This window comes from Acartia tonsa, chromosome 5 (genome assembly GCF_053477335.1).
Source record: "Acartia tonsa isolate MP-2025a chromosome 5, ASM5347733v1, whole genome shotgun sequence".
Lineage (NCBI taxonomy): Eukaryota > Metazoa > Arthropoda > Copepoda > Calanoida > Acartiidae > Acartia > Acartia tonsa.
In genome coordinates this window covers 53,459,551-53,482,660 of record NC_137264.1, presented here as the reverse complement: position 1 = coordinate 53,482,660, position 23,110 = coordinate 53,459,551, and the positions used below count along the sequence as shown (strand labels likewise).

At 30.3% G+C, this 23,110-nt stretch overlaps 1 protein-coding gene and 2 long non-coding RNA genes across 3 annotated transcripts; all 3 read left to right on the top strand.

The window, feature by feature from the left end:
• The first annotated feature begins 3,564 nt into the window (after positions 1-3,564).
• On the top strand, positions 3,565-7,783 carry LOC145320387 (uncharacterized). The gene is made up of 3 exons (XR_013880181.1): positions 3,565-3,822; positions 5,910-6,061; positions 6,405-7,783. It is a non-coding gene; the product is annotated as an uncharacterized LOC145320387 (long non-coding RNA).
• A 6,661-nt stretch (positions 7,784-14,444) lies between these two features.
• On the top strand, positions 14,445-21,888 carry Ras64B (ras-like protein 2). Its single transcript, XM_080162229.1, has 8 exons — positions 14,445-14,594; positions 16,251-16,338; positions 16,542-16,601; positions 17,172-17,245; positions 18,756-18,830; positions 19,675-19,748; positions 20,123-20,170; positions 21,630-21,888. The coding sequence occupies exons 1-8, from the start codon at positions 14,508-14,510 to the stop codon at positions 21,715-21,717; spliced, it is 594 nt and encodes a 197-aa protein (XP_080018355.1). The 5' UTR covers positions 14,445-14,507; the 3' UTR covers positions 21,718-21,888.
• Positions 21,889-22,288: 400 nt separating this feature from the next.
• On the top strand, positions 22,289-23,086 carry LOC145319843 (uncharacterized). The gene is made up of 3 exons (XR_013880046.1): positions 22,289-22,429; positions 22,557-22,587; positions 22,945-23,086. It is a non-coding gene; the product is annotated as an uncharacterized LOC145319843 (long non-coding RNA).
• The last annotated feature ends 24 nt before the right edge of the window (positions 23,087-23,110 follow it).

Below are 23,110 nucleotides of genomic sequence, written 5' to 3'. Positions count from 1 at the left end.
ATATCCTATGGTCGTACATCCTCATATGTAATATGGGTGTTCAAGTCGATTTCAGGTTCCAGGTATAATCCTACAAGTCCTGAACCTCCAAGTCTCCAGAAATCTTTAAACGGTTCCTGTGACCGCAAATGTTTACTTGAAGATTTCAAATTTTAAACTTTTTTTATATATCTTCATGACATATTACAATTTCATAAAATCCGTTGCTGTTTACCTGCCAACCGTCGGTTTGTGGCTGGCAGCTGCCAAGTACTGCTGCCACGTCCAAAATTTATGTTTTGATATTTCTAATATAAAATTTACATAAAGATAAACATATTCGGAAAAAATTGTTCTTCTAGCTTCAATAATAAGAAAATTACAGCCATTTAAGATAAAAAAACAGAGATTTTTGTTGAAAAATATAAAAGATTATATTGCCGGATATCCGGCCGGATAGTTTTAATATCCGGTATCCGGCCGGATATTGAAAATGGCCGGATATCCGGCCCAACCCTATCTCAAACATAAATATTCTAGTATAATTCAAAAACGCATTACCAACGTTTTTCTATTTCTCATTAATAATCTAATAAACATCAAAATATAATAGTTAATAATATGGGTAGCTTTGTTTCTTAAAATACTTTTTTTTAGTGTACTGTGATTGACCTACTGACCCTAGTTACAAAGTAGATTACGCTACTTATATTAAGTTTAAATATTATTTACATAAGCATCTTATAAAAGTATGTATTACCTATGCAATGTAAACACAGAAAACGAATATTTTAATCTTAAAGTTAAATTAACTTAATAAAGATTGACTAGGTAGGTTTTGCAAAGATTGAAAATAATTTTCCCGACATTTCAGGCAACACTGAAATTTTGTTAAAATAAATGAATTGAAGATTAAATTGTCTTATGTATTCATATAATACATATATCCTATTTTAATCTTGGAAATTTTTAAAAATAATATATTTAAAAATAAGCTTAAAGGACTAGATCTAAGTATTAGAGGAAATATTAAATATCATAAGTTTATTTTTAAATATTAAAACTAAGTTAAACGTTGGCAATTATCTACTTAATAATTTACCATCAATGTTCGTTATGCTTACTAGAGGCTTCGCCGCTAGTATCCAATCGCTCTGCATTTGAAAATGAATGCAAAGGGCAGAAGACACCAAAACCACCCCTAGCTGGGTAACAGTAAAAAGTTAAAGAGCTTAAAACCATCGACAGAAATAACTGAAGATTTATAAGAACAGAGAACTCAATCGGTTCCTGCGATTGGCGAGATCTTAACTGAAAGAAAAATGCTTGTTAAGATGTTGAACGCGAACACTAAATTTTTTTAGGTAAATCTTTAATAGATAAAAAAAACAAATAGGTATTCTTTTTAGGGACGATTTCTCTTGGGAGAGTAGTGGTACCCTTCCCCAAATTAGTTAAGAAACTGTAAATGAATCTTCACCATAAAGGAGAGCCATAGAAGATCCAAGTGGTTAGTAAGATTTTTCGCTAACGATAGACATCCTTTTATGTTTTAATATATTTGGACTAATGTTCCTTCCCTTGCTACCTAGGTATTTATAATAGAATCATTCATTGAAAATACATCTACATGTTACCTAATTATCCTATTATATAAAGTAGAAAGTTTTTTTGGTCTGCAGCTTAACATTTCAATAACTTCAGAACCAATTTTATTCTCCATTTAAGCGAGGCTTCAGGATGGTTTTAGGCTATTTATTTTTTTTACTTTCTTTGTGGGATGGTTTAAGACTATTTTTCACACATTTCCTTATTTGCTAGTATGAAATATAACCTAATAAATAATTCAAGATGATATATCTAAATATATATATTAACTTTAATAATAAAGGTCAACTACCCAACTATGCCATACAAAGAAATTTTCTACAACTTTAATAATAAAATACCTAAATAACAAAATTATAATAAGTAGATATCAAAATTAATTTAAGCTTGCTATAGTTAACTTTTAATCACAATATTATCGAAATGCTAACAAAAATAACACTTTTTTGATAATAATTTAAGGATTTTTGTTAACAGATGATGTACTAAGATGTTCCAAAGTACAACTAAAGTAATGAAATTCATGTCAATAAGATGTTTAGCCGCAACCTCGTAACCTCCCCCGCACAGCACAGCCCCGCAGAGCCTCCGAGACCTAAACAATTTTTCGGACACATGTATTATACACAAAAATATTTCTATATGACCTCATTTTAACATATCTTTTTTTAACAAAAAAATATAAAAAACATAATATAGATGATATCATATTACAAAAATATGTTAATATAACTTATATATAATAAATTTAAATAATAAATATAAATCACTTCCATCTCACGGACTTTTCAATTCATCACTTTTGTTGTAAACACGGTGGCCAACTGAAACTAAATTTCACAGTGGCCGAATTTGTACTTTTTTACCTTGAAAATTAACGGTGAGGCTGAGATAAATTTAATTTTTTCTAAAACTTAAATAGACTTTATTTTTTGAATTCAGCTTTTTAAAAATAATATTAACATTTTTCCAGTCATTTTTTTTTCTCGAAAATTTCTAATTAAAATTGTCATTTCACAAATAGAATTTTCCGATTTCTGGAGCTTTTATGAATAAAAAATATGTGGCACCAAAATTTTTTTTATTTTTAAATCATCTTCTCATTATAAAATTCAAATTTTTTTTATACCATAAATTCATTTGGCAACCGTATCCAATACAACTTTCCAACTTGGGTGGCCAAAACAAAAAATATAAAAATCCCCATTTTTCAATGGTAACATTTTTTTTATATAAATGATATTATTTTGAAAGATAATCTATTCAATATATTATATATGAAGGCTTCAAATGGGTCTTTCACGAACCCAATGAACCGGTTAAATTCTAAATTTCAGGGAAGTTTCCTTTTGGTTCCATTTCGAACATTTTTTTTTAAATAGGGTGTTTAAACGGTCTAAAGCTATTTTACCAACCTAGATGCTCGGATCAGCCACCAGTTTTTTTTTGAAATAACACAAATAGACAAACATTTCAAAGCCTATTTATTATTTTATGAATTCAAAATGATTTGGGGAAATATTTGAGAATAGACGGCGACCATGTGATCAGCTGTTTGATTTGGGTTTGATAGGTAATATGTGGCCAAGTTAATATTAATGTAAACTTAATTTCAAAAAATAAACATTCTTTAAGCATAAATATTGTTTCAGTCCTTTTAAAAAGCTATATGTAAAATATATAAAGAAATTGCCATTAAATTTCGTATTTAAATTTATTATTTTAAAACAATTGTTTGATTTTTGGCCACATGTTTTACTATAATGTAAACATTAGCTCAAGTTTCAAGAAAAGAAAGGAAGGAAATAATGCCTAAACTATTTGCCTTTTAAGGCTATTAGGCCAAAACAAGGCAATTAAAGCAGTTTAGGCTTTTATTTATTTAATGATTAATTTGTTTGTGTTTGTTAGTTTAAATTGATTTAAATAGATCGATATATAAGTTCGTTAAAAATTAACAGTTGTTTCATTTTTTGGCTGGTTTGGATAAGACCTAAAGTCGTTTCAATCCGAAGGGGGAATACCTGGATTTTACTAGTGATCATCTAACTAATATGTAAATATAGAGTATTGCAATTCTAGGCAAACTATTGATATATATCTATCCATTTCAGACTTTTATTTCTTATTTTATATAAGGAATTTTGAAAGATCGAGTTTTAAGATGTCGGACGAAGGCGACGGCGGTTTTAACTGGCAGATGAACTACGAAAGAAGAGATGACAGCGGTGAAATGTAAGTATTAATAGGACCTTTTAAGACATATATTAAGAATCAGTGGCTTGCCACAAAACTTTTCGGCTGTTAGCCGCCAACATGAACTTAATATTTGTCAACTCATGTCAGATAGGATCAACATATAAATATAGTCGGGGATGTGGATAAAGACATTACGGGATAAAGGAAATACCCCTTTTAAGAGGCCGAGATTAAATTAACTTAAAATTAAAAGCACTGTTTACATTTGAGACTATTCTTAACTGTTAAGAACAATCTGGGTTGAGAAATACTGAGTCAGATCATGGTCTTTGAAATATTGAAACAATGGTCTTGAACAATTTGGTTGTAGTATTTGTTTATATGACATGAGTTGACAGACTTCATACATAGCTTTTAACTGAGGATACCCTGAGGGTGCAGTTATACTTGAACTACATATGTATGAAGTAATGTTATTGGTTCTATAGACCGTAACTATGGATGTCTTTAAGGACACAGTTATATATGGGACTGTAAACCAGTATGAACATCCACTTTGGATTTTATAGCTGTAACCGAAATTATCCTTTGGGATTAGGTTATATTTAGGCTATAAATCTGGATGAACATCCACTTTGGATTTATAGCTGTAACCTAAATTATCCTTTGGGGTTAGGTTATCTTTAGGCTATAAATCTGGATGAACATCCACTTTGGATTTTATAGCTGTAACCGAAATTATCCTTTGGGATTAGGTTATATTTAGGCTATAAATCTGGATGAACATCCACTTTGGATTTATAGCTGTAACCGAAATTATCCTTTGGGATTAGGTTATATTTAGGCTATAAATCTGGATGAACATCCACTTTGGATTTTATAGCTGTAACCGAAATTATCCTTTGGGATTAGGTTATATTTAGGCTATAAATCTGGATGAACATCCACTTTGGATTTATAGCTGTAACCGAAATTATCCTTAGGGATTAGGTTATATTTAGGCTATAAATCTGGATGAACATCCACTTTGGATTTATAGCTGTAACCGAAATTATCCTTAGGGATTAGGTTATATTTAGGCTATAAATCTGGATGAACATCCACTTTGGATTTATAGCTGTAACCGAAATTATCCTTTGGGATTAGGTTATATTAACGCTATAAATCTGGATGAATACCTATTATTGATATAATAGTTTTAACTGATGACATCCTTAGCGATACAGTTATATATTGAACTATCAATAAGTATGAACATCCTCTTTGGATTTTATAGCTCTAACCGAAATATCCTTAGGGATTAGATTATATTAATGCTATAAATCTGGATGAATACCTAATATTGATGGTAATTGTTTTAACTGATGATATCCTAAGGGACACAGTTATATATTGAACTATCAATCAGTATGAACATCCACTTTTGATTTTTTAGCTATAACTAAAATTATCCTTAGTAATTAAGTTATATTTTGGCTATAAATCTGGATGAATACCTAATATTGACGGTAATAGTTAAACTGATGATATCCTTGGGGATACAGTTATATATTGAACCATCAATCAGTATAAACATCCACTTTGGATTTTATAGCTCTAACTGAAATTATTTCTCTTATAGTTCCATTGCATAGAAATTTTAACTTGTAACTTCTCAAATTTACCTCAGTATTCTTTGCCTCAAATTCGTCCGACATCTAATTTCTTCTCACCCTGCACACAGTCTGATTTTAAATTTTTAAAGAAAAAAAAAATTTTTTCCTTACTTTCTAGCCCTTTCATCACTAGAGAAAATTTCCGCTATAATCATCAATAATTTTAACAGTTTAACTATTGCATCGTATTATATACAACTTATATCACGGGAAGTAGAAATAAAGGAAGGGGCTAGGGGCCAACCATGGAGAACCATTTCAAAATACAATAAGATAAAGGTAGATGTTGTGTTCTATTAATATAATTGTCTATAATATAATGTTCTATAAGTTTTGGACCTTCTTCAGTATGAATGGTGACTGGATTTAATCCAGCGGATATAAATCAGTTTTGAACCCATACTAAGAAAGTAATAAAATACTTGTCAAATTGTATTCTTTCCATTAACAATGGTATTTTTGTTTCAGTTTCGACAAGATCTGGAGGCTGGCAGACAGCGACTATTCCAAGTATGAAGCTCCTTTTCATCATCCAAATGACTGATTTCTAATCATGAAGATCAATACCACCAACACGGATGGGATGTTTGACATCATCAGAACAAGTGGTACTCAGAAAGGTTCAATTTAGAACAGTAGTCTACTATACTCAAAATTAATAGATTATATTATATTACTAGTGGATGCGCCCCTAGTATCTAGGGGCTATATATTCGAAGGGATATGGAATGGCAGAAAATAACCTGAAACTATACCCAGATTTTTTTTTATAAAAATAAAATAGCCTAAAACCATCTCAGGACCTATATAAAGCTTCTCTGTGAAAGAGAACCATATCGGTTCAGCGGTTAGCGAGATCCTTCGCTGCAGACAAAATAAAAAGCTTGCTTCTTTATATAATAGGATTATATTAAGCTAATTTATTTACATTATTCATAACTAATGTAAATTTTTCTCGTTCAGATTTGACAAGATCTGGAGGATGGCCAAAGGAGACTATTCCAAGTATTAAGGTCCGTTCAATCAACCTACTGACTGGATTTTGATTATGAAGACCAATACCACTAATGTGGACGGTATGATTGACTTGGTCGTTTGTTGGAAAGGAACCAAAAGAATCATTGTTTGATCCTGCACTAATATTCAGACAGTACATGATTAGATTTCATGACTGTGTCTCTTACACTTCAACAACAATCACAAAACAGGGAAGGTGGGGGATATGAAGCATATTAAAATGAAAGGGGAGGGAGTATCATAAGTTTTATTTGCTTGTAAATGGGGATTGGATTTTAGCCGTTTTAAACTGTACTCGGGGCAAGGAGGGGGTTTCATTGATTGTTAAGATTAGGAAATTTATTTATGTCAGATAGTGTTAAATATAAACATAAGGTACTAAGACAAATATTAAACTAATTGCCTTTCAAGACTATCTTATACAAATTGTAGTCAAAAGGTTCTATATAAAGGGGTAGTTGCACGAAGTGCCTTATAACTCTTTATTACCCAGTGAACTGCATAATTTTTCAGTTCAATAGTTTTAACTACATCTATAGGACATATATTAGAAAGAATTTCCTTTTAGTTTTAAAAATACCAAAACTTGAAAATCATATTTTTGGATGTATGTAACTTAAATGGCTATTTTTATTTTTATTTTTTTTACAATAACAGCATGAGGACTATCTTGGGTTTGCCAAATTGATTATTATTTATTGTGATACAAAATTACATATATAAGATGGTAAATTTTATAACTTATGCTTAGTATCAAACTTGTTAAATGCACCTTGTGCAGCTATCCCTTTAATCAAAATATATATTAGAGGGGTTTCCTCACAAAACTGATAATGTTGTAACCTTCAGACACTCATAACTAAGATTTGCTATCTTCTATAAAACATGATGCTGAAATTGTGTACTAACAAAGTAAAAATAGGCATCAAAATGAAATTGCTTGAACACGCGCTTTATCAAGAGGTAAATGAATATAATGAAAAGAAACATGCAAAGATCTACTCCAAAAGACAACTAAAAACTCCCTATTTTTTTTTATTGTTTCTTTCATACAGTCAGACACTCACACCCATCCAATTAAAGAGAAACTGCAATTGTAGACATTAAAGGCCATTTATTTATATTTATATTTACACCTCATAGTTTTATCATTGAATCTCTAACATTAAGAGCTATTTACGACATAAAAGTTGAAAATAGGTATAGATTTAAATCCTCCTTAAAAGAAAATTAACCAAATAAACTTACAATCTTATGATTGAAGAGAAATCAAAAGATTCTCCATTTTTGCCCTTTAATTTAGTAAAATAACCAAACTTAAGAAATTTCCCCCCCCCCCCCTCTTTTCATTTTTATTTATGTTTTATTTTGATTTTTCTTTCGTTATGAAGTATCTGATTCTGCATCATCCTAGGAGTTTTACACCAGTTGGTGAACTATCTGATCTCAATCATCAAACAAAATATACTTATAGTGCTTGTTAAATGTTCAACAAAATTGCTAGTTGATTGCCTTAATTTATAATTATTATACAAATTAGGTACCTAATATTTAAGAAGTAGCTTCATACTCTTCTACTCTTGAGATCAGATCCTAATATTTACCATAAAATGCATGGGAAAATTGGAACTTATTTTCTTTTCCTTTTTCTAATAAGATTTCTAATTTGATAATTGGAAGCAATTATAAGAACCTTACGTTATAGGCGAAGAAATATTGATACTATGACTAAGCATCCTATTATAAACTCTTACTAAAGATTTATACAAATATATGTTTCGGAGATACATTATTTTGTTAATTTTGGATAATGGCAAGTCAATGAACTTATATCTATTGTTTAGCAAGGTTGGTAACAATTTAGGACTGAATTAGGTTCCCTTACATGTTTCCAGCAAGAATGAAACATAAAAAAGGATAACAATGCCGATAAGTAGTGTAACAAAAACATATCAAAATATTTTTAGAAAACAAGTAATATATAGCGTGCATGCTAATAAATCAGAGGACTTGTCTGAAATAATCATTGCAAATTTCCTACCTTTTGTAGGTACTAAGAAACAACTATTAGAATTACTAGTAACTACGTCCTATTGTTAATAGTTAAAAAATCTATGGACTGATTGTCTTTTCATCCAGGAGAACAAAAATCCTTAGGATGATAACATTTATTATTTGATTGTATTACCCACAAATAGGACAATAACAAAGATATGTGAAGCAAGATATGAAGGCTATCTATATTTTAACTAAAATATTCTCCATGAAAATTAGAATGTCAACAAGAATTTTAATCTTTAATAAGAATAGAATGGAACTACTTTCAGGATAATTTTGGGTTTCTGTTAGTAATCTTAGGCTTTAGACATCTAAAAAGATTTTCTTAATCCCTCAACAGATTTATTGTACAGATGTATATACAGATAATAACAACACCCCCCCCCCCCTTTTTTTTTTTTAATTATGTTTTTCGTCTGATAGCAATTATTTTCTACTACTGGGCTGTTATATTCCCATTACCATTGACTGAATTTCAAAGACCAAATGGAAAGTCAGCCCAAGGTCATTGTGACAGGGAAATACGGTTATTTAACCCTTACTCCTTGTAGTGTTTTACGCTAATAACCTTGATACAAAAACACTTTAATGTAAATTTTTTATTTATGTTTTTTTTTCTTCTAATTTATTGTTGATTAGAAAACATTGAAATACCTTATTGAAGGTACTTAGGTTCTTATTTTTAAAAACCCACATAGTTTTCAATTTTTGACACATTTAGTTAATTGAATAAAACCCCACTAGGGGGCACAGGTGCAAAGAATAACAGTACTGTTAATCATATTATGTCTGTACTGAACCAAAAATTGGCAACCCGTGAAAGTATACTTTTATCCTGACCTTGCCCCACTGTGCTTAGTAAGAAATACTACTGATTTTGTAATTGTATCAAAGTCACAATATCGAATTATTATAGTAGTTTATATGACTACTAAAAATACTTAGTGCCTAGTCACTCCTGATATATTCTGTATATTGGATAAATAAAAACATAAAAAATTCCAAACGCAAGTCAAATTAGGACAATATTGGCAAATGTTCAATATTAGGAATTAAATTTTGTACAAAGATGAATATAGTAGATTCATTCCAACATGGCCAATTTGTTCTCTTCCTTTTCATTACCAATACCATTACATAGGAGGAAAATTTCTTGAGCTGGTCATGGAATTTAATCAAGTCTATTTACCAAAATATGTACTTACTCTAATTCAATTATTTTGAACCCTGATGTTTAGACCAAAACATAGACGTTCAAGGGTGGGAGTAACAATTCGTTTACCCCAACCAAACTTTGAAACCCCTCATTTTACCCCTTTCAATATTTTTTTTTTTTAACACATTAGATTATACCCTCAAACCTTTCAAACCACTTATTTTACCCCTCTAAATATAAAAAGCTTGGACGTCCCTTGACCAAGTATACATATTGTTCACCTTTGCCTATTTATTGACTAAAACATTAACACTGCTTTGATGTCCTACATCACCCACAACTGATTAAAATACATCGTGGTTAGGATTTGATTCGAGTTCAGACTCAATCTCATAATTTAATTTGTATCAGAAGGAGGTCATTTCTATCATACTTATTTCGCTAATATATCAATACTAGAAAATAGTTGCTCCAGAAATTGGCAAATAGTTTAATTTTCTTATGATCAGGAAACTTGTCACTTTGCTGAAACATCAGCCTAAATTCAAAAGGAATTCTAAAGCCTGTAAATTGCATTACATTTTATATTTACACTATGAAATAGATATTAAACATCTCTGTTTTAGACAATTTTCCTTAAATCTAGGAAGCTACTAAAGAAAAAAAAAAACTTCATTGTTACATCCCTTTAAAATAATTAGACATTTAGGTGATGTAACCTTCACTTTATTAATTTTAACTCATTTCGAGTTCAGTATCGTGAATTGTCACTCTTGAATAAAATAAATATTGCATGGCATTAAAGATTTACTTCTAAATTAATCCATTCTAAAATGGTAGAACCTTTTATTATGACACAGGTAATATATAAGTTCATAATGCGACTAATATATTGGCTTGAAAAGCATATATTCATGATATCGAGAACAAGATTAAACATTACAGCCTAAATAATGTAGTACTAAATTAATATGAAAGCACATGTCTATAAAAGGATTTTGATACCAACTACGAGAAACAGTTAGGACTGTTACTTTACTTCCTGAAAAGTATAACCTAATTTTTGAGGTGGTGTCAAGTTCTTAAATTTCAGATGAACCAAAACGATTCTATTGATTCTATTCGTAATAATTGATTATCTGGCTAATTCTATATTACAGACTGCAAAACATACAAGAATTGTAGGTAGGTATCTAGATAAGTTTCATTAAAATCTATTTTTAAATATATCGATAGATTAACTTTTCATCATAATATAGATAAACTATGTACTGATATATACCTCTGAGAAATACAATAATTTTTGAATCTTGGTTTTAATCCTGTTTTAATCAATTGTTTGTATTGAAAGAAGAATGTGCAGAATTATAAAAACATTAAGAACAGTGTAAGAAATTAGGATAGAAAACTTTGACATGAATATTTGTTTTCATATACTCTAAAAACAAGACATGGAAAAATCTCGTTTCTCAGTGTTTTTTTTTTTTTAGGATACAGAAAATCCATGATAATAAAACTACTAAAATCACGAAATTTTAATCTTCCATATCAACAATAAGTCAAGTCGAATTGCGTAATATGCAAGATGCTTATGACAGAAGCAAATATCTAAAGAATAGCATAATAACAGATACTGTAGAAAATTATTATTTTATTCCTTTTCTAAACAACCATTCAATACTATAGATTTAGTATTACTTAGATTTTACACCAGATCATCATGTTAAACATAGTAAAAAGAAACTGGTATCTGACTAAAAAGTTACACCCATCCACCCACTTTACTGAGCCCCTCCCCTTCTACTGGATGAACAAACTGACCAATGATTGATGTCTATACATAACATATGGAACCCCAGTCTCCAATTTAAAATAAATTTCGTGTTTACAATAAGAATTTTCACACATGGAGAAACAAACACCTCAATTATTAAACTAAATCTTAATTTCCACTGAACCTGTCATTAAAGTAAAAATGCAGAAGTGCCTTATATTGAGTATTGTTCTTGTTGTGAAAATTAATCTGCTTGGATCTCCTAATAAAATAGCATTTAAACCATCCCGGGAATATGGGATACTCCCCTAGATTTGAAAACTTAATAATTCAAATATATATTATTGTAAATTGTTTATACTTTGAAACAAGGATGATAACTTCCACAAAAGTGAAGCTTTATAATTAGATGTTATGACAAACAAACATAACACACAAAAAAAAATATTATATTATATTATTTCGCTGGTGGGCTATACCTTATTCCTGTAATAATCAAGTATAGATAATAAATTGTATGTATGAAAAATGATCAAAAATTACCCAAATAGAGGTCACTTTTATAGAATATACTTACATTTATAAGACTTATTGAGATGCTTCGATATAAAGTTGTACCCTTTTCTAGGAATCATATTCCAATAATCAGTTGAATAGGATAAATATATTTTAAATAAGACTATTTTTGTCATAAAGTACAAACAAGCTGGTGGTTTTAAATTGGCGTACAGACTTGCGGTAATAATTATAGAGTAGCTACGCTTTCTAAACTATACTTAACTGTTACAGAACTCATCATGCAAAGTCTGAACTCTATAGAACGTGTTTAGTTTAATGTTTAACCTTCAGGTACGACTGATGTACAGACTTTCCCTAATTACAGAAAGCCTCACTTTAGTTTATTGTTTACATACGGGTTGCTGAAACGATCTCAGATCTGGAAATATACTTCCTAATTCTTTACTTCTAACTCTCTGTACCAGAGAAAACTCTGGGTATTATCTCAGATATAGCAGGATTAAAGCAGAGCTAAAAACTATAATTTAAGATTTGAGTAGGAGCAGCTGTGCACATTACATCTACTATAAAAATCTTAAAAGATAGCTCTAAATACTTAGATCCAAGATTTATTTTATTAAATAAACAAATGATTCTTACAATAGCTCTTAATTGTAACAAATCAACTAATTTTGAAGTGATTTTCGGATTCTTTGTTTTTTTGTATGCTCACTTATAAATTCTTTAGTTAGAATTAAAGTTGGGCTTGACACATTGTGGCTGGATACCAGATATTCAGCTTATCTCTAATACCATATATCCAGCCGGATTATTAGATATTGATGACATAAAATGCATTTTTTATTTTTTTTTTATACATATATATATATAAAGAATAAGAACTTAAAAATTAAGAAACTATTAAGTTGAGCCTAAGTGTTACTTATTGCTATATAGTACCAATATTTTAAGAAAAAATGCCTTGCCTGTTTGTTAACAGGGATTTCTGTTGTATAATATAAAAACTTATATTGCTGGATATTAAGCCAAAAAGTTCCAATATCTGGTATCTGGCAGGAATATAATATTATACCTAGGGGAGCTTGTTTTTGGTTATCTCCTTTTTCCTAACATATATAGGGTACACCAAACCTAACATATATCTCCACGGGCCTTTATTTTTGGTAGTGGGGATAAAATCAATTATAGAAGGGAGGACTTAAGGGAATTTTATTAAATTCCATTTTAGTCTTAATTGCCCAGCCGTATAGCTAATGAAGGAGCGGTCAACTTAGCCTGACCGTGATAAGAGCTATAAGTACGGCGGTCATGAGTTTCTGACCGGTCACAAACGGTCAAGATTACTCCTCCCTTCTAGAATTAATTTAGGTTAGGATTATTAGGATATTTGGAGATCCCAAAACAAGCAAATCTTTATTTTAGATCTATAGGCAAGAAGAACAGTGACATCCAGGTACGTGCCCCTGGCTGGTTTGGATAAGACCTAAAGTCGTTTCAATCCGAAGGGGGAATACCTGGATTTTACTAGTGATCATCTAACTAATATGTAAATATAGAGTATTGCAATTCTAGGCAAACTATTGATATATATCTATCCATTTCAGACTTTTATTTCTTATTTTATATAAGGAATTTTGAAAGATCGCCCATATCCCACCCGCCCTGTAGTGGGGATAAAATCAATTATAGAAGGGAGGACTTAAGGGAATTTTATTAAATTCCATTTTAGTCTTAATTGCCCAGCCGTATAGCTAATGAAGGAGCGGTCAACTTAGCCTGACCGTGATAAGAGCTATAAGTACGGCGGTCATGAGTTTCTGACCGGTCACAAACGGTCAAGATTACTCCTCCCTTCTAGAATTAATTTAGGTTAGGATTATTAGGATATTTGGAGATCCCAAAACAAGCAAATCTTTATTTTAGATCTATAGGCAAGAAGAACAGTGACATCCAGGTACGTGCCCCGAGAGTATGTAAAATTATAAATTTAAGATAAATCTAACAGGTGTCATTACAATTCAAATAAAATTTTTATTTAAGGTTTTTTTAATTTTTAGGAAATTTTCTTGCCTTAACTGTAATGAACTATTTTAACTCCGATATCACCAAAATAAAAATGCATGTCTTATTAGTTTCTTAAGTTCTAACACCAGTTTTTTTTGGAAATAAACTTCAAAAAGTATACCTTCCTTATTATTATATTAACGTTAAGATCATTGACTAGATCCCTAATGGCTACAAACATTTTAATTAAGGGAGGAGTCAACCTCGATAAAAGTTTAAAATCAACTAAGGACAAGGTGCCTCCTGCAATTAACTAATAATAAAACAACTCATTTTTATTATGCCATCATTTCTTTGGTTTGATGAGATATATCTTCCTCTAAATAGTCAAAAACATTGTTTGAAAATGTAATGAGCCTCTCTCTATGTAAGCCTTTATTATAAGTGAGGTGATGTAAAAAGAAAATTATAATCAACTTCAGTACGTACATACAGACAGACATTATACCTCTTGTATATATATTCTAGATTATCCACAATGTCTGCGGTATCAAGTGTGTACAAGCTGGTCGTGGTTGGACCTGGTGGCGTCGGTAAATCTGCCATCACTATCCAGTTTATCCAGGTAAATCAGGGATTGGACAATAGATCAAAGATATCATTTAGTACAGGTTTGGCATAAAAAACCCAAGAGTAAAAAACCCAAGTTGGGTTTTATTGGGTTTTTTAACTCAAAAAAACCCAAAAAAAACCGGGTATTTAAAAAATGTACCTTTTGACGATAATGTTAACTCTATTTTGACTCATAAGGAGTACTATTTTCAAACAAATGATTAATATTATAAAAACATTTTATTTTAATTATTGTATAACTGCATTTTAACTGCTTATTTTTAGATATAAGTAAAGGAATGTCTGTCCCTATGTACTAAAACAACTCCCTAACCACTGAACCGATATGGTTCTCAATTACAATTAGCTTCTCATGAGTCCGTTGAAGATTTTTTAACTACTTGGGGGGGGGGGGGGGGGGGGCAGATTTCCCATAGGAGATTTGTGGTGCCCTCCTCCAAAATTGGAATAAATCTTCCCTGGACCTATGAAAAGCTACCCTGTACAGGAGATTCATACCGATTCAGCAGTTAGCGAGATCCTATGGTACAGACAAACATCCTGTTACTTTATAAAAATGATTTAACCTTATATCTTAAAATTCCTAGGTAATAATCTTTAGAAAACAATAAAACCCCAAAAAACCGGATTTTTTTAATAAAACCCAATGGGTTGGGTTATTTTTAAAAAACCCGGGTTTTTACCAACCCTGATTTAGTATAATGTTATTAGTACAATTATAAACATTCTGTCTGCCAGTTTTTTTTAGCCACGAGGTGCCGAAGGCACCAGCTGAAAAAACTGGTTTTAATCTTATGATTGTACATTTTTATATTCGTAGAAAGCTGGATATAATACGATGCTAGACATAGTTTTTTTTCGTATGGATGAGAATCAGTTCCTATCCACCGGATTCGAATGAATACGAGAATCAATTTTCAGTATTTTATGATTAATTCTATCTATCATACCTACTATATTGAATTTCATTTATATTTCAAGCTTTTATGAAGGATACAATCAGGTTTGTACAATGTTACTGTTTTGCTTTGATATTTCTAGTATTCAATTTTGGACGTATAAGTGATTTATCTGTAAATCACCTTCAAAATTAGATCTAGAATATTGGAAGATTTTTCCATTTCTAGGTTGAACTTTAAAGTTTCTTTCTAGCTGTAAATTAAAGGGAATATAATCTTTAACTAATTTAGAATCAATTTAAATATTATATCGCCTATTTTTCGTTTGGAAAAATTGTTAATTAAACATATACTTAAGCGTTGATTACTTAAAAATATTAGGGAAAACCTTTCATCTTTTAGCAACTTGGGATAAAACCAAGAGTGTCACAGAATTTTAAATACAATTGAGACATCTAGCGGTTCAAATTAAAACTACATAATTAACAAAATTCACAGCCTTTAACAATAGTTTAGGAATAGTTTGTTTTCTACACCCAAAGAACGTTTTAGTTAATGTAACCACCTAACATACATACAACTCTATGATATAATTATACACAATACACAAACTTGGAGCATATTTAAGGGCCCCATCACGCCCACTTTACCTTTATCACTAGAAGAGAGCAGTAATGACTCTTTTTAACGGCTTAGAAATATAAATAATTATAATGCTGATTACAAAATTGTATTATTATATTATTTAGAGCTACTTTGTGACCGATTATGACCCAACCATAGAGGATTCCTACACCAAGCAGTGTCTCATAGATGATAGAGTTGCAAAGTTGGACAGTAAGTGTAAAATATTAGATTTGTTAAGCTAGTTTACCACCAGAACTTTCTGGTTACTTAAATTTTTTTAATTTAACCGTCGCGTGTTTATGGAAGGCATAAGAGGGCTTAAATCCCTCCAGGGGCTAATAATAATTTTATATTGAATATGTTGTTGAAAAATAAGTCCCTAATGCTTAATCAATGTTTTGTTTTGTTTTTAGTTTTGGATACTGCTGGACAGGAAGAGTTTAGTGCCATGAGGGAACAGTACATGCGCTCAGGTATAGTTTATAAACAGGAGGTGTACAGATCGAAATCATCTCGTATTTTTAGAAACATCCTAGGAAGCTCATAATTCATATAAAAAATAGCTTCCTTAAAATGGTCCTACGACAAACAAAGGAGTGACAAACTACGGAGGGGACACTTAACCTAACCTGTTTTAAAGCATCTTATAGGATTTTTAAATGACTAACCCCTGCGGCAGGCTTATTTTTTGTATTTATATCTTAACCTAACCTGTATAGAAATACTTAATTACCTTAATATTTTAGACACTCATGCGTTTGTCCATTCCGACATTTGTCACTGCTGCATTTTTCCTGGAACCCTTAAAATACGTATTACCAAGGCCATTTAAAAAAATATCTTTACATTTATTCAATTTTTCTTCAACTTTGGCTTACTTGGATGTTTTACATAGTACTACAGAATAGTACTATTTATTGAATACTACATTTCTGAAACAATTTACATATTGTACATAAACAATTAAAATTAAATTATATATGTAGAACAAAACCAAATCAAAATGTTTAATGTTAAGTTAAGTTTATATAATATTATTTTAGGTGAAGGTTTTCTGTTGGTGTTTAGTTTAAATGACAGAGGAAGCTTTGAGGAAATATACAAGTTCCACAAATCGGTAAATATATTTGAAAATTTATTAAAATTGTCAATTTATCTGTAAATCCATGAGGAATTATAATTGAATTCTTAAAAAATTTGTTGAAAATTAAAATTCGCAGGGATAAGGGATAGGAAACCTGGCCATAAATTAGGTCCCTGCCTGGCTTCGAAACGGATAATGCAACATTTAACATTTCCTAATTAAATGACGTCATTGGCGGATGGCTCCTATTGGCTTAAACTCTAAACCAATAGTGTTTGGTAATTTGGGCTTGTTTTGTACCAACCAATAGCCAATTGGCGGATGATAATATAATTAAAACGGGGCAAAGTGCGCATCACATAAAATTTCAAAACACAAACAAATTTCTGCTTCTCAAATAATAATATTAAAACATAAACAAGTGATGTTTGATCACAACATCTTATTTTCAAATCTGCTTAGAGTTACACAATCAGAAAAGGCACCTTTAGAAAAAAAACAAAAATGGAGGAATTATTTTTTTTTGAATGTAAGTAGCTAAGATTTTTTATTTGTTAGTTTATAAAGAAACTGTTGTATTTGGTCCATTCAAATTTTAAAAATTTTATGCAGAAATGATAACCCCCCTTAAATAAATACAAACAAAAAACTAGTTCTATATCTAGATAATAAAAGTGTACTAAATTTTTTTATATTATCTTTATTAATTTTGCTATAATTTAATGCACAGTTATTTGAGTATTTCTGTTTATTTTAAACGTAAAATTAAGTTTTTAAAGAAAAAATTTAATTATGTCTAATTTGACATGGAACAGTTAATTGGTAGAATGTTACAGAGGTACTCATTCACTTGATTTATTATTTCGACTTTGAATTTTAGTAAGCAATGATAACCTAATATTTTTAAATTCAATTTTACTCATAAATAAAATGCAAACAAAACACCCTAAAATCTGTTTCAGGCCAATCCAACATTAAGCCGTCTGAAAAATTCAAATTAGTAAAGTAAACAATTTGAATTTTTTGAGGAGAGATAAACATAATTGAAATAAAAGGCATTGGCCATATTGGTCTATGTTTACTTTAGACTAGCTACCTGAATTTTATTCTATACTTCATCTACACACACACACACAGCTATTTCATTACCGTTTATAATGAACTACTGCGTCATCCCATAACTGGTTTTTTATGCCTATGCTTGAAATAGGCCTGAAATAATATTTTCATACGTTTCCCATCCCTTGACCCTGAAAATTCGTGTTTCAATTGTACTTAATGTTTTTTACATCTTTGCTAAAGGAGTTTTGTTTTTACCTATTCCAAAAATACTTTGTTTCCAATCCAATATATATGCACAAGGACGTCTTAGCTTTTTTTTGAGAGAAATAAAATGTGGACAATCAAAGTTTGAGTGGGATAAACTCCCCCCTTGGACGTCTATGGATATATAGTTTTCCGAATATCAGTTGTAGTACTGCAGTTTTATATTTATGTAAATATATTTTTTTTATAAAAGCTAATCTTGTTATTTATGAATCAGGTTCTTCGAGTGAAAGACAGAGATGTTTTCCCAATTCTCATTGTTGGCAACAAATCTGACCTTCCTAATCGACAGGTGGAGTATTTAATTTTAGTATATCGACAAAAAAGTTCCTTTTTTGTGTTAGTCGTCAACACAACAACTTCATGATAATGTTGAATGTAATCTTTGGTTGAGAAGATACACTAAGGGTTTTTTTTTTAATGCAACCATCTCGTAATAAGTGAGCAAATGGCACTTAAAATTCGAATTTTGATCTAAAATTTTGCATGAGTAATCCTTGGTAGGTCTATTTTCCCTAAATCGAACAAAAAATTGAAAAAGTAACGGTTAACGGCTGCCGGCTCAGCCGTTTAGCCGTTTTAAGGTTTTTCTAGGGCAAAATTATCGAAAATAACACCAATAAACTTTTTAAAATTTTCTAGTACCAGCTGTTTAACTGCTAGAATCGACTAAAAAAGGCTGGTAGAAGATATAAAATGCCAAGAGTATCATTTTTAGACCGAATAATGTAAAACTATAATTCAAAAAGTTGATTCCTCCGTATTTAATGATGGATTTGCCCTGAAAATAGCCAAAAACCGGCTTACCGGCTGAGCCGCCAGTCGTTGCTTTTTCCAACTTTTTATTCGATTTAGGGAAAAAAAACCTACCAAGGATTACTCATGCAAAATTTCAGATCGAAATTCGAATTCTAAGTGCCATTTATACATTGATTACGAGATGGTTGCATTTACCCCCCCCCCCCCCTTTTTTTTGTTTTTCGGCTTGTTTTCACAGCTTATCTGTGATTTAGCATTTATGTTTATATCTGTGTTAGGTATTTTTAGTTGTTATAATGGTCAAGGAAAAGTCTATTCATTTGGTGTCTTATTTACTTTGAGGGCGCTATAGGCGTATTAATATGATATATTTAAAGGTATCTCAAGCTGATATAGAGAATATGGCCAAGCAGTTGAAAACTCCCTACATTGAATGTTCTGCTAAGCATAGGTACATTTCAGTTAATTAAACTGCAAAATTAAACGGGTACCTAATGGAATCGCACAAATAACCCCCCTGTCCCACTCCTCCAATAATCTTTTTAAAAGATTTAAATTTCTAATTGGGAGGGTAAGAGGAAAGAAAAGGGGAGAGTTTTTTTCTTTACTTCCTTTAAAGTTTTGCCGAAGTGTTGACTACATTGCCAAGATGGTAAACAGAAGTAAAGACTATTAATTTAGTATTATATTCAAGCAATATCCCCCTTTTTTGTTGTTGTTAAAATAGGAACTTTTTAAACAATCAATTGGACACTGTCGTTGTACTAAAGAATTATTTTAATATTACATATTATATTTAAGATTTACATAAATGATTTGTTTTAGAATCAATATTGACGAGGCATTCTTTGAGCTAGTCCGACTGGTTAGAAGGTAAAAATTTTAATTATTCACAAACACATTAACGTCACAAAAGATGAAATGAAGTTAAGTTAAAACAATTTTCAAGTTTAATTTCTTTTGTAATAAATCTCTAAGGAGGACAGGGTTATTAAAGGGGGGGGGGGGGGTAATGCAACCATCTCGTGATCAATGATTAAATGGCACTTAGAATTCGAATTTCGATCGGAAATTTTTCATGAGTAAGCCTTGGTAGGTCTATTTTCCCTAAATCAAACAAAAAGTTTAAAAAGTAACGGCTGGCGTCTCAGCCGTTTTTGCCTATTTTCAGGGCAAATTCATCATTAATAACATAGGAATCAACTTTTAAAACATAATTTTGGTTTAATTCATGTTAAATGATAGCAATAACCATTTTTTAAATTTCTAGTACCAACAGCTACCGGCTAAAACCGTTTGATAAGGTTTTTGAGCGACAAAAAGTATTATATGGAGATAGGTTTCGTGACTAATATGCTCTTAAGATTGGCAAAACGGCTGAGCCGCCAGCCGTTAGCCGTTACTTTTCCAACTTTTTGTTCGATTTAGGGAAAATAGACCTACCAAGGATTATTCAAGCAAAATTTCAGATGGAAATTCGTGTTCTAAGTGCCATTTAATCAATGATTACGAGATGGTTGCATTACCCCCCCCCCCCCTTATGAGCAAGCTTCGAAGAGATTTAGGTCTAATATCTCTTGCTCAGTATAAGTATCCACTATTATTGTTATTATTAATATTGTTCTCATGAAAGGGCCTCTCTTTACTTTATATAACCTTATCTAAAGTTTATTTATCCTTAACTAGTAAATAATGTAGTTGCACACAATAACAGATGGCTTTTATGTTCAATTTAAGTCTTCTATGTCATTGTTTATAATATTAATTATTTTTTTTTATAAAATTAGTTTAAAATTGCCGTTTTTAGAATATTAGGTATTCAATATTCATTAAGATATATAAGTTTTCCGGAATTTTAAAGTTAGGGGGAGATTTGATATCTGCATCAAATTTTGAGGAATTTTTATAAAATTCGTTTATTCTATAATTCTTTATCTAAAAGCGGAAATGCAATTTAAGTTAATTAATTTTGGCATCTGTGATTGGTGGATTTAAAAAATCTGCGCTCTGATTGGATGGCGTACATAATTCAACCAATTAGAGCGCAGGTAGTTTAAAATCCACCTATCCTATTGGTCAAAATTAATTAACTTAAAATGCATTTCCGCTCTTAGATAAAGAATTATACAAAAAACGAATTTTATAAAAAAAATCCTTAAAATTTGATGCAGATTTCAAATCTCCCCCTAACATTAAAATTCCGGAAAACTTATATATCTTAATATTCATGTCTCTGGATTAAAGTTCTAAGACGCTGTGACATAAGTCTAGAATTGCTTTAAAATATTGATATTGAAGTAGCTGCCTTTTCTAAACAATAATCAATTTTCAGATTCCAAGCTATTGAGCGAAGTGCTGCAGAGAAAGCCGAGGCAGAGGAGGACAAAAAGAAAAAGAAATCCAAATGTGTCCTTCTCTAGATTTTACACAAATTCTCCACGGATTATTCACAAAGATGGACAATTTATTAATATTAACATGGGATAACCTTGCAACAAATGCTTAAAGTCAAATTAGAGAAAACTACCTAATATTTTTACAAAAGGAATAGTTGCATGAAGTGCATTAAAAAAGTTTAATTGGAAGCATAAGTAACAAGAACACCATCTAACATATATGATTTTGTATTACAATAAATACCAATTAATTAGGCACCACCAAAATAGTCATTAAGATGTTTTTGTGAAAACAGGACAGCCATTTATGTTGCATATATCCAAAAAAATATGATTTTCAAGTCTAGATATTTTAAAAACTATCTGGTAGAAAATTTAAATTTTTTAAAAAAATGTTCAATAGATGTAGTTTTCACTATTGAACAGAAAAAAAATATGCAGTTCACTAAATAATAGTTTAAATGCACTTCGTGCAACTTCCCCTTTAAATTTGAAAGGCGATTTTAAAACAGTATTAACACAAAAGCCTTACAAAATAACTAATACCTATATGAATCTATTTTGTAGATTCAATTAATATGTTACTATTTGATGTTAAAGATCTGAAGAATGCCATAAAAATGTAATCTCTTATTTACATCTTAAAGTGCCTTATTTTAAAGACAAATCAAACCATGCTTTTGACAATTTGTACTTTTATAACTATTGATAAAGGAACAATTAATGAAAATTATTAGTAAGATTAAAATATTTATTAAGTGAATGAAGAGTTTTTAAAAAAAATATATTTTTGTTTGAAGTCCCAAAATAATTTCATTTTGCTAAATTAATAAATACTTTCTTCTAATATTTTTCATGATTAGTTTCTTTGAATTCACGGTGCTAAACGAACTAGTGTGCATTCACTTCTGCAGTTTATAATGTTATCAAAATTGCAATCTATTAATTATCCTTTACTTAGAAAGGGAGAGAACATTCGAAATAAATTTATCTTAATTGGTTGTTTCAAATTTGCATGGTCCAATTTTTTTCCGGCCAATATTTTTGATCTATAGAAGGAGTAATTTTGGTTAACAAAATTGGGGGTGTACATCAATTTATCACCCATTGTCCTATCTCGTTAAATCCCTGCCTTTACTTTATTATAATCATTAACAGTAACACTCTCTTCTACATATATTCTATTTGTAATAGTATCATTATGTTGATATAAAAAACTTGCGGAAATGAATGCCTACCATTAAAACTTAGACAAATGACAATTAACTATTTTGAACAATTTACATATGATAACTATTTTAATTTTGAACTACTTTACATTTAACTATTTTACCTGATATTATGTTTATTATATATAATTCTATTGTGAATATGTAATCTTCATAAAAGGTGCTACAACTTTGTATTTTAAAATATA

Bases quoted from the DNA above. Each gene is read 5' to 3' on its own strand.
- Ras64B (XM_080162229.1), top strand. From the start codon at position 14,508: ATGTCTGCGGTATCAAGTGTGTACAAGCTGGTCGTGGTTGGACCTGGT. The intron at 14,595-16,250 runs GTAAATCAGGGA...TATATTATTTAG, and splicing joins TCACTATCCAGTTTATCCAG to AGCTACTTTGTGACCGATTA. The intron at 16,339-16,541 runs GTAAGTGTAAAA...TTTTGTTTTTAG, and splicing joins TAGAGTTGCAAAGTTGGACA to TTTTGGATACTGCTGGACAG.